The sequence below is a fragment of the Hemiscyllium ocellatum genome, chromosome 9 (genome assembly GCF_020745735.1).
Source record: "Hemiscyllium ocellatum isolate sHemOce1 chromosome 9, sHemOce1.pat.X.cur, whole genome shotgun sequence".
NCBI lineage: Eukaryota > Metazoa > Chordata > Chondrichthyes > Orectolobiformes > Hemiscylliidae > Hemiscyllium > Hemiscyllium ocellatum.
The window spans coordinates 50,074,732-50,087,633 of NC_083409.1; the positions used below are offsets into that span (position 1 = coordinate 50,074,732).

At 41.7% G+C, this 12,902-nt stretch overlaps 1 protein-coding gene across 1 annotated transcript in view; it reads left to right on the plus strand.

Annotated features, from left to right (window-relative positions):
• LOC132818504 (podocin-like) overlaps positions 1-12,902 on the plus strand; it is a 48,769-nt gene that overhangs the window by 16,549 nt on the left and 19,318 nt on the right. Inside the window, exons 2-5 of the mRNA XM_060829564.1 lie at positions 1,741-1,844; positions 2,233-2,305; positions 3,738-3,820; positions 7,664-7,867. Of these exons, the coding sequence (XP_060685547.1) occupies positions 1,741-1,844; positions 2,233-2,305; positions 3,738-3,820; positions 7,664-7,867 (464 nt within the window). The remainder of the gene's footprint in view (positions 1-1,740; positions 1,845-2,232; positions 2,306-3,737; positions 3,821-7,663; positions 7,868-12,902) is intronic.

The window sequence follows — 12,902 nt, forward strand, 5'->3', positions numbered from 1 at the left end:
AATTAGCAACCGGACCCCTGACTGATATCTGTACAACTCACCAACTATGTTGCTGTGAGTTCCTGGATTGGTTGCAATAGACCCACTCACTGGATTGATGAGCTACAGACACCCCTGACTGTTCCATGAGTCTTTAACCTCTGACTGAGCAGTCAAAGTACTAAAAACAAGGAAGAGATGCTGTGAGCATCGAGGTAGGTGTTAAGTAAATGAGCATTCAGAAAACAAGTGGACAGCTCTGAAATGCAACCCAGTCCAAACTATGATTAGGGTGCTGTCCCTGTATGCAATGTGTCCTTGCAACAGCATTGCAATGAGAGATAGTATTGCACTCAAAAGTGCAGAAGTAAGTGCATGAGAGAACTACCATGTTAGTCCAATGACTCTGGCATGTGTTGGCTGTTGGCACTTGTGCACATAAGGTACATGCAGCCACCATCCATGGAATGTATCCTGAGACATTGGTAATGGGTGTCCAAGATAGAGGTCCAGAGAAACAAGTGGAGACCTGTAGTTGCCAGATAGCTGCCCTAACTTCCATGTTGAGAAATTTCAGCATCCAGTTTCTATCTGATGGGTGGTAGAATGGGAAACAGCAAATTAATGGAGTGAGAATCGAGAACAATAATAGTGATAGTGGGAATAACCCCCATTAATCGGTCTCTTGAGTTTATTAGCAAGAATTTCATCTCAACATCTGGAAATTGCCACTTGTTTCTCCTGACAGCAAGGAAGGCCTCCCCTGATGTCTCTTGCAAATCTTCCAAATTTTTCACCATTTCCCACACTGTTAAGGCCATGGGAAGGTTCTGCCCTAGGTCTATATTCTGGAGTTTACTAGTCAAATATAAATTCCACCAGCACCAGTGATAAATTTGAACACATGCCTCCATAGCTTCAGCCTAGGCCTCTGGATTATTCACTTAGTGGCATTATCACTCTACTACCATCTCCCATCATTTGTGATATTAATTTCATTATAAGTTCTGGTAATCCTGAGAATTAGCATCCCTGAGGTTTGAACCTGTCAAGGAAATTAAGTTCACCATCAGATTAGAAAAGGAATAAAGAATGAAATCCTGCTTTTAAATTCAGATTTCACCCTGTGCCTGCTTCCTTGAAATGTTGAGGTCAATGTTTCTGTAAAGTTGAATGAGAGTTGTAGGGTAGATGATAGCCTAGTGATATTATTGCTAGGCTATTAATCCAGAGATACAGGTAATGTTCTGGAGACCTGAGTTCAAAACCTGCTGTGGCAGATAGTGGAGTTTGAATTCAAAAACAATCTGGAAATAATGATCTCATGATGACCGTGAAACCATTGCTAATTGTCAGGAAGACCTATCTGGGAAGGAGATCTGCCATCATTACCTGGTCTGTCTCCAGACACAGCAATGTGATTGATTCCTAATGGCCGTCTGCGTAATTAGGGATAGGCAATAAATGCTGGACCAGCAGTGATGCCCACACGCATGAATGAATAAAAAAAAAATTGAAAAATTAAAATTTGTATGCAATTAATGTCATCTTGGGTAACCAGAGAAAAAAAAACTGGGCAGCCTAGCTTTACATATGAAATGACATCAAAGTATTGCATTGCTAATAACCAAAGAACTAACAGAAAAAGGGACAAGTAGAACATGATACAAGAAACACGGGAGATAACACTTGATGTTTAAAATGTGTTTGTTAAAAACAGACTGTAATAATCTGATATGCCTGCCTGCTCTTCTCAATCAGGTATCAAGCACCGAAGGCCGGGCGTCTGCGAGTGTATTCTCACTTTCCTTACTTTGTTGCTGGTTTTTGTCTCATTCCCAGTCTCTATCTGGTTCTGTGTTAAGGCAAGTATAATAGTAACAAAACAATTGGCATTTTTGGGAAGGTTGGTTCAGTGGGTATGAGGTATTTCTAGCAGCTTTAATACTTGATCCTCCAAAATAAGAGGTCATGTGTTTTTGTTTAGATGTTGACCGTCATTTGTCAGTGTTGGGTATGGCCAGTAATTGCTTAGCAATATGCCATCTAAAGGAGAGCAACACATAAAACAAAATCAGGATCCAAAAGAAAACACAATTAACACTAAACCAGAAATTATTGAAAATATATAGCACGACAGAAATATATTTAACAGGCAGTAAATATTGTAGAAATCTTGTCACTTTCTGCCTGGATTAGTTGGCAATAACCAATATTCACTCGTACAATAATCATTTTTTGTTTGTTGTCCAGATAGTCCAAGATTATGAGCGTGCGGTGATCTTCAGACTGGGACGATTACTATCAGGAAGACCCAAAGGACCAGGTAGCTACTTGCACCTTCAGTGGCATATTAGGATTGGTGACATGTTGCTGTGAGCATTGTAACTTTTGTCTCTAAGCAAGATGAAATTTAAGTGTTTTACTTTGATAATTTTTATTTTCAAAAAGTGAAATATCAGCCAATGAATTCACAGCCAGAACCTCAGTTTAGGTGCGTAACTATTTTCACTTCTACATTGTCATTGTAGGAGTATCATTACTGCAAGCTACCTTCTCTGGGAAACTAGAGATGGACAATAACTTGCATCAAGCATCCATATCTTCAAGAAACTACTTTTAACAAACATGAAAAAACGTAAACTGGGATTATATCCAGATTGTTTAAATTGTTTGTGTGTATAATTCAATTGGTCCAAACAGCTGAAAATGTGTTGCTGGTTAAAGCACAGCAGGTCAGGCTGCATCCAAGGAACAGGAAATTCGACGTTTCGGGCATAAGCCCTTCATCAGGAATGAGGAGAGTGTGCCAAGCAGGCTAAGATAAAAGGTAGGGAGGAGGGACTTGGGGGAGAGGCGATGGAGATGTGATAGGTGGAAGGAGGTCAAGGTGAGGGTGATAGGCCGGAGTGGGGTGGGGGCGGAGAGGTCAGGAAGAGGATTGCAGGTTAGGAGGGCGGTGCTGAGTTGAGGGAACCGACTGAGACAAGGTGGGGGGAGGGGAAATGAGGAAACTGGAGAAATCTGAGTTCATTCCTTGTGGTTGGAGGGTTCCCAGGCGGAAGATGAGGCGCTCCTCCTCCAGCCGTCGTGTAGTTACGTTCTGCCGGTGGAGGAGTCCAAGGACCTGCATGTCCTCGGTGGAGTGGAAGGGAGAGTTAAAGTGTTGAGCCACGGGGTGGTTGGGTTGGTTGGTCAAACAGTATAGAATTATTATATTCTGCAATGAAATTTGTCAACCTTTATCAACAGTTTATCAGGATGTGTTTTGTCCAATTTGTTTCTGAACACCTATACTTTGAAAATAATTTATCATTTTAAATCAACACAGTTTTAGTAGGTTTTTGCAAAGACTAATACCATGGAAAAATTGATAGGTGCTCCTACTCTCAATAAGAGTACTCCAAAATTTAGTGGCTGTGGGAGAAGCAATATAAAGAAAGTTGTCCCCAATGATTAATGTTATTAATTAAAAGGAATTATTCATTGATCCCCTGCTTCCCACACAGGATTGCACTTGAAGGAAGTTCAGGTTGAAAATTTGTTGCAAATTATGTTGTAACTGTATCTTCAACACACAACTCCTATGAAAGCAGCATCCTAGAGAATGGGATTAGTAAATTTATTTGAAGGTTCTTTACCAGTAAGATTTGATTTCATTTAAAACAGTCGAGATGTTGAAGCACAGATAAAAGATTTTTAAAAAGTGGATAAGATTTATTCTGATATAAGTGGTTCTTCATTGGTTTATATTTTAGGCCTCTTTTTCTTCATGCCATGTCTGGACACGTATCATACAGTGGATCTACGAATCAAAACTTTGGAGATCCCTTTTCATGAAGTAAGCATAAAAAGACAAACACATGATAAAAATGTGATGAATAGAGAACAGGCTCCAGGGAATGCATGAAGCTAAGTTGTTGTATATTAGAGGATAAATATTGTTAAATAGAGTGCAGGTCTACAATTTTACTGACAAGTTTAGTTCTATTAAACAAACGCCATCAAACTCACAAACCACTAATTGCTTTCCTTTTGGTATTCACCACCAGATCACCTGTTTGACAAATTAAACAATTAACAAGCACTACCTACCAAGGGCTGTGCAACAATAATAAAAGAGAAGGGATAAGAAAGAGGGACTAAATTAAAATGGAGCTGGAGGGGTTCATGTGCTAGACACTTTCCCCTAAACAGCTCAAAAGTATTAGTGGATACTGCGGGCTCCATCTCCAAGAAAACTCAAGTGTGAACGTAGATGCAGAAGATTGGCAGGTAGTCAGCAACTATGACTCCTTCCATGGCCTGCTGCCTGGACTTGTTGATTGCTACTTAAGCCATGTCCAGAAGCAGATCCATGAGGAGATCCTCCAAATTACTTTCCCCCTCCACACTGAGTGCCCAAAGATCAGAAGCATGGGGCTGAAGTGCAGCCTAAAGAATATTAACAACTTTTTAAAGTAGTTTAATGGGGAGTGCAATCATCCTCAAACTGTGTGGGTTTTCTCCAGGTGTGCTGGCTTCCTCCCACAGTCCAAAGGCTTGCAGGTTACATGGACTGGCCATATTAAATTGCCTCTAGTGTCTAGAGATGTCCAGCCTAGGTAGATAAGCCATGGAACTGCAGGGTTACAGGGATAAGTTAGGGGGGATGGGTCCAGGTGGAATGCTCTTTGAAGGGATGGGGTGAACTCAATGGGCCAAATGGCCTGCTTCCACACTGTAGGGATTCTATGATTTTATTTAACTCCCTTGCCCACAAGAAATGTTTTTTTAAAATTCTCCGCACAACAGAACCCTTCACAGAGATTGACATGTGTAAGAATTACTAAAAATACAAGTTTCCGATTTTAGCATCTCCCAGATATGGAAATTTCAAAACATATACTCCATTTTTAATTTTTTCAATGTTTTATTTGCCCAAATGATAGTTCCGACCTGAAGGTTTTTCACTGTTGCTCTCTACTCTAATACTTCAGAACTAGCATTTGGAATTGTTTGGGTGTGGAACCAACTGAATTGTCCAATTTGACTTTACAATTCCTCCATTTCAATTTTGGAAGCTACTGCATCTTTTTGTGATTTACTTTAATAACCAGCAAAGGCTAACATTTTGCAAATAAGATTACTGATGCATTTGATTCATCCTGCTTGATTTCCAATTCAATAAACTTAAAAGCCCCAGAAGCGTGGTTTATAATTGTGACTTCTGCTTTAAGACCATTTATGATAATGTTTTCAAGTTCACTGTTTCCATTGCACAAATAAAAATCTGCATGCATCATTATGGTACCTGAAAACTATCCCATCATCAAGCAAGTAAAACATGGCAGGATCTGCTATTAACTGAAGACATCCCAACTTGAACAAAACAGACCTTACTGAGAAATAACAAACACTTGAGACATCGCTCAGCCATATTTATATTTACTTAACATCCAGAGTTGTTCCCACTGCATTTAGTGCATCTTTTGAAGGAAGAAGAGATACTTCCCTCTTAGGTTGATCTCCCTGCAGAAGTGTATCTTTAATGTCAATTGATCTACAGTTACTAACAAAACTGGCCTCAAATATCTTGGTCTCCCAGATTTTCTCCAAAACCTCATGCCATAGGGTTTGCTTTGGCTTTGTACATCCCTGCAGGAGCCCCCTGTTTGGTGGATAGCCAGTTATATGATAGGGCTGACTGTCCCCTGTTTGGGACCTCTGCATAACCCTTATATTCCCTCCAGTTTTCACATTTATTTGTTCTATGACACCTTTGATTCACTTGATTTCCAGTTTCTTTGTGACCACTAGGAATTCCGAATCACATAGGCTTCGTCTCCCACTCATATTCCTGGCTTGCATCACATTTCTTGCTCTTGTTAAACTACATTCTTCATCTTGCCTTCTCTCTTTTTTCTGGACTGTTAGATGTTTGGCCTTCCCTTCCTATTAATAGAACTTCTTTCTAGGGTCATGTTCACTTCTAGACCTGTGGCCTGAGCTTACATTGAGTTTTCTTGCATTCCATCTTTGTCCTTCATGTGCCCTATCCATGGCCTGAACATCCTGCACATTCACCCAGCTTTAAATGTTTTTGATGGCCTTCTCTGCATTTCTTCATGACTAGCCCCTTCTATACGTAACTTACCCAATTTAGGCAGATGCTCTTTGGTATCAATAGCCTAATGTCGATCATTAGGACTGAACTGTCCATCATCAGAAAAACTGTGAATTGTAGCCATTTGATCCTCATAGCCCAGCAACATTTGGGTAAGCACAGGAACTACTCGGGCTCATTATTTTCAGTAGCTCCTTCAGAATCTGCAAACTTGTACTGTAATCCATACCAAACAACCTTAAACAGAGCACCTGAACAGTCTGATTCCCATGTTATACAAGTGTTACTTTTCTGTCTTTACCAATAACCTCACCGCACCCCAGACTTTCCATCCTTTAAGTCTCTTGCTCTTATAATAAAGCAGATCTCCGAGGTTTAAATTGGTTTTTGATGTCTTTACCTCAAGGCAATGGAATTCTTTCTAAGCCCATGGATTTAATGAAGGCCTTTCTGTCTGCATGCGGTGCATTCAAATGTTCCAAAAAAAAACCAGAACTGATTATCGCCCCTTCCCAAACTGGGGCTGTTCACCTATTAGTGATGGAACTTTAGGATTCCTACTAATAATGAGCTAACTTGGAATATATCCTCCAACCATCTCGAACTAATTCTCAGCACATACAGCCCATGCCAATGTAGATAATTTACAGTTTGGCTGATCTGTCAAAATGTTTTGAACCTTTTCATTTCTTTACTGCACAGTTCCTTTCATACACCATGTTGCAAAAGGTGCTTTTTGCTGCTGTATTCATAACTATTTTGTGCATATTTGCACACATATCTCTAAATGGACCATTTGGAAAGAACACCACCATCTCCCCAAATCAGAACAAAAATGCCACAGGTCCAAATCTAGTCCTTATCTACTTTTCCATCACCTTATCCACAATTACTTTCTTAGATTTACCTTGTATTACTATCAACTAACAAAACTTATTTGCAAAATGTACAAAATGTTTCCCTTCTTTATCCCATACCTTTAAATGCACAGCCACTACCTTGTTAATATTCCCCACTAAAAGCAAAGTTAAAAATCACATAACACCAGGTTATAGTCCAACAGGTTTAATTGGAAGCTCTAGCTTTCGGAGTGTCGCTCCTTCATCAAGTGGTTGTGGAGGACACAATTGTCAGGTACAATGACACAACCTGGTGTTGTGTGATTTTTAACTTTGTGCACCCTAGTCCAACACCAGCATCTCCAAATCATGCCCACTAAAAGCAGATTTACTATAGGTTGTGATGGTATCTTTCAGAATTTCACACCTATCACTCAACTCTTCTGCAAGCTTATTTTCCTTTTCACCACTGTACTAACCTTACCCTTAATTAACTGAGCCGCCCACACCCTTTTCATTCCTTCCTGTCAAATACACTTGAATATTCAGAATCACAGTTTTAACTTTGCAACAATGTTCTCTCATGGCTTCATTATCTTGCTCATTTATTTCTATCTGTGTAAATGTAGAGGTATCAGTATTGAACATATCAAATTGATTCCATTTAGCATTTGATTTTGAGTGCTTCTGCTGAAACAGAAATAATTGTAACACTCAAGGTTCTCCATTTCTTTTGTAGGTTATATCCAGTGACATGGTGACCGCTCAAGTGAATGCCATATGTTATTATCGGGTAGAGAATGCCTCCCTCTCTTTGACAACAGTCAGTAACACCTCTGTCTCAGTATCATTGCTGGTGCAAACTATTATTAAACGGAGCTTAGCTTGTCGAAAATTCAATGAAATTCTCCTGGAAAGGAAATCCATTGGTGATGAAATCAAGGTAAACAAAATTGCTGATGGCTACAATCCTCTCAAAGATGTCATTTTTCTCAACGATCACATGACATTAGCTGGTTACTCGTTCTAAATAATTTCTTGTTTCTTTTTTGAATGCTTTGTCATTTAGTACCTGGAGGTTCACCTGTCTGAAAATGGTCTGTTTGAATTCCTTCAGTTTATTTTCATACTGCCAACCACACTGACATAAAATCACCATTTAATGTTACTATAATTGCTGCGTCTTATCCAATCTTGTCTTGTTCAATCTCTCTGCTGTGTTCCATACTTTCTCCAAATACGCTGTCTTTTCTGTATGATGCACCATCAATGCATTTGCTTCTCCTCCTGTCTCTATACAACACAATTCCATCTTTGTACCTCTTCTTTTCTTCATATCTATGCTCCAACTCCTGAACATATGGCAACTAATCCAGCCCTGGGATTTTAACTGTCATTATCAACTCAGCGAAGCCAATTGCTTGTCAAGAACCAGACCACAGGTATATTGTTTTCCAAATTCAACATCACCAAGATTACAGCCACCCTATTCCCCTCCTGCCAATAAGTCTGTAACCTTTTTCCCTTGTCCTCAGACTGCTGACTCATACTGAAATGTACAGTTTGCAATTGTGATAGCTTAATTTATCTTGATTAGTGCTTCAAACTCCACATTGTATACATTACAAAATCCTCCTACTTGCATCTCCAATATCATGTTAATGTTCTGAACACCACTTTTGACTTCTGTGCTACCTCCTCATCAGCCTCTAAAGCTCCATCGAACTAAATTACATTTCTCCTTCACCACAGTCCTCACTAATTTACGTTGGTTGTTTCAATCAAAGAAACCTAAAATGGTTCCAGCACAGAAGGAGGCCATTCCACCCTTCTAGCCTCTGCCAGCTCTCTGGAAGTGCAATTTTGCTAGTCCCACTCCACTGCAGGTGGTACATAAACCAGCAACTGTTTTCCCTTCAGTTCTCAACAAATTACCTTTTGAAAGCCACAAGTTAATCTGCCTCTCTCCCTCCACGGTACACACACACGCTTACATACAAATTCTCAGTCAATCAGTTCAGAGTCTAACTGCATTTTAAAAAAATAGTTTCCTCATGAGTCCTTTGGTTCTCGATCTTTGTCAATGAGAACAACTTCTTACTCTCTACTTCTGGACCTCTCTTGATTTAGGCTATTAATAAATCTCCTCTTAACCTTCCCTTCTTTGAGAAGAACACCGCAGCTTCTCCAAACTATTCATAAATCTGAAGTCCCTTAGGCCTGGAATCATTTTGGTGAATCTTTTCTGCAGCTCATAAATCCTCACATCCTTCCTGAAGTGCAGTAGCCAGAATTAGTCATAATGTGTTAGTTGAGGCCGAACCAATGTTTTAAAGGAAGTCTTCATAACTGTGTTGCTTCTGCACTCTATCTCCATTGTAAGCTCTGGATCTTATCTGTCCATCTAACCAGTTTCACAAGCTGCCCTGTCACATTGAACACATTTTGCACCTGTACCAGGTCTCTCTGCTGCTGCACCCTCTTTAGTTATGTTGCCTTCCTTGAGTTCTTTGTGTTCCTGGTGTTCTTACAAAAATGTATCATTTGACACTTTCCTGCAACAATTTTCACCACTCATGTATGCACCCATTCTACTAATCCTTCGAGTCTGTCATTTTCCATCTCATAACTCCTTATATTTCCAAGTTTTGTAACATTTGCAAATTATGAAACAGTGTCTTCTATAATAGGTTTGGTCACTAACATATAACAAGAAAAGCTCCAATACCTGGAGAACAATTCGTTCTCGTCCAAAAAAACAACTGCTCATCAATATCCCTGCTGTCACTCGATCAACTGTCATTATCTTTTATGCCATGGACTTCAACTCAATTAATTTAACTGAAAGTTATCACTCTCACTCAAATTAGCCTAAAGTCTCACTCAGACTGTTTCTATGATTTCCTCCAGCAAATACGCCATTCTGTTCTGTTCAATTCTGACATTGTATGCTTCCTTCCTTTTAATTTGACCATGTGCCAAATATTTCTTCAACTGGGAGAGCAAATAAATAATAAATTCCTATTAATTTCCAGAGTTTGATTTGCCATTCTGATTCAAGTCTGCAAGTGTGCTCTAGCAATGACGTAGGCACTCCCCATCTTATCAATATACTGGAAATTTGAGATAAAATACACTACATTTATTTTTCTGCAAAGCTAGTTTCTAAAAGTAGCTAGTTTCTGAAAGCCATTTTACTTTGTTGTTGATGTTGTTATAATAAAATGTAAGAATATTGCAAGTTAGTTAATTAAGGTGGAATAGAGATGCAAAGCCACCCATGAGGGCCAGGTGATGGCCTCATGGTATTATCACCATTAATACACAGACCCAGGTCATGTTCTGTGGAGCTGGGTTTGAATCCCGCCATGTCAAATAATGGAACTGGAGTTCAATTTTTTAAAAATCTGGAAGTAAAAATCTATGGCGACCATGAAATTGTAGTCAATTTTTGGAGAAACCCATCAAGTTCTTGAATCTCCTTTAAGGAAACTGCTGTCCTTACCTGGTCTGGCCTACACGTGACTCCAGACCCACAGCAATGTGATCGACTCTGAACTACCCTCTGGGCAATTAAGGGTGGGCAATAAATGCTGGCCTAGCCTGCAATAATCTGGAAATTAATAAGAAACAAAATCCTTCATCAAGGCCATGGTGGAGCAGGCAACAGACCTCCTGATGCTGACTCTAGATTAGAGTGGTGCTGGAAAAGCACAGCATATCAGGCAGCATCCGAGGAGCAGGCACCCTGCCTCTATTCCTGATGAAGGGCTTTTGCCCGAAACGTCGATTTTCCTGCCCCCTCGGATGCTGCCTGACCTGCTGTGCTTTTCCAGCACCACTCTAATCTAGACTCTGGTTTCTAGCATCTGCAGTCATTGTTTCTACCTCCTGAAGTTGAGGTTTAACGCTTGGACTGACCTGGTGGGTGGTGGTTGTTGCAAGAGGCAAATGCAGCTTCTGTTTGATTTCTGTCTGTTTTGGTATATTTGAAGAAAAGTGAATGTTCTGAGGGTATTGGGAGGCTTTCCTGTCTATGATGGTCTTACAATAAACAATAGTAAGATTCCAGGTGGATGTTGAGATACGAGTAGCAGCGACTTAGAGAGGGTTGGAGGATCAATTCTGAAGACACAAAACATTAATTCTGCTTTCTCTCCACAGATGCTGACAGACCTGCTGAGTTTCTCTAGAATTTCTGTTTTTGTAAGATGGGTTAAAGATAAGTGAGCTGTGTGGCTTGCAGGTTAAATTGTGATAGCAATATGCAGCTGCACACACAAGTTCAGTGGTGCCACTTATGCCTTGTGAGAAGTGTTGGTTTGTGGCAGCAATGCCACTACATTGACAGTGAACGGTAATTTCAGATACAACATTTGACCTGGTGCAGAGTTGGAGTTCCAAGATGGCGCAGATGTCAGGGATGCTGGCATATCTCAGAGAAAATCTCTAGCTACAGCATATGGGAAAATTAGGCTTGCATCAAATGAAAGAGGTGCCAGAGGGCTGAGGTTATTACTTAATGAGGCAGAGTTGAAAAATGTGGTGCTGGAAAAACACAGCAGGCCAGGCAGCATTCGAGCAGCAGAAGAATCGACGTTTCGGGCATAAGCCCTTCTCCAGGAATGAGGCTGGTGTGTCAAGTGGGCTGAGGCAAAAGGTAGGGGGGAGGGAATTTGGGGGAGGGGGCGCTGGGAATATGATAGGTGGAAGGAGGTGAGGGTGAGGGTGATAGGACGGAGAGGGGGTGGGGCGGAGAGGTCGGGAAGAAGATTGCAAGTCAAGAGGGCGGTGCTGAATCTGAGGGTTGGGACTAATGTGGGGGGAGGGGAAATGAGGAAGCTGGAGAAATCTACATTCATCCCGTGTGGTTGGAGGGTTCCTAGGCAGAAGATGAGGTGCTCTTCCTCCAGGTGTCGTGTGGCCAGGGTCTGGCGACGGAGGAGGCCAAGGACCTGCATGTCATTTGTGGAGTGGGAGGGGGGGGCTAAAGTGTTCAGCCACGGGGTGGCTGGGTTGGTTGGTGCAGGTGTCCCTGAGGCATTCCCTGAAATGTTCCGCAAGTAGGCGGCCTGTCTCCCCAATATAGAGGAGGCCACATCGGGTGCAATGGATACAGTAAATGATGTGTGTGGAGGTGCAGGTGAATTTGCGACAGATATAGAAGGATCCATTGGGGACTTGGAGGGAGGTGAGGGGGGAGGTGTGGTCGCAAGTTTTGCACTTCTTGCGGTTGCAGGGGAAGGTGCCGGGAGTGGAGGTTGGGTTGGTGGTGGGTGTGGACCTGACGAGAGAGTGGTCTCTCCTGAATGCTGATAGGGTTGGAGAGGGAAATATATCCCTGGTGGTGGGGTCTGTCTGGAGGTGGCGGAAATGATGGAGGATGATACGCTGTATCCGGAGGTTGGTGGGGTGGAAGGTGAAGACCAGTGGCGTTCTGTCCTGTGGTGATTGGAGGGGCGGGGTTCAAGGGCGGAGGTGCAAGAAGTAGCGTAGATGCGGTGGAGAGTGTCGTCGACCACTTCGGAGGGGAAATTGCAGTCTTTGAAGAAGGAGGCCATTTGAGTTGTTCGGTATTGGAATTGGTCCTTCTGGGAGCAGATGCGGCGGAGGCGGAGGAATTGGGAATATGGGATGGTGTTTTTACAGGGGGCAGGGTGGGAGGAGGTGTAGTCTAGGTAGCTGTGGGAGTCAGTTGGTTTGTAGTAAATGTCTGTGTTGAGTCAGTCGCCTGAGATAGAAATGGAGAGGTCTAGGAAGGGGAGGGAGGAGTCTGAGATGGTCTAGGTAAATTTGATTTTGGGGTGGAAGGTGTTAGTAAAGTGGATGAACTGTTCAACTTTCTCGTGGGAGCACGAGGTAGCGCCGATACAGTCATCCATGCGGCGGAGGAAAAAGGTAGGGGGTAGTGCTAGTGTAGCTGTGGAAGATGGACTGCTCCATATATATGACGAAGAGGCAGGCATTGCTGGGACCCA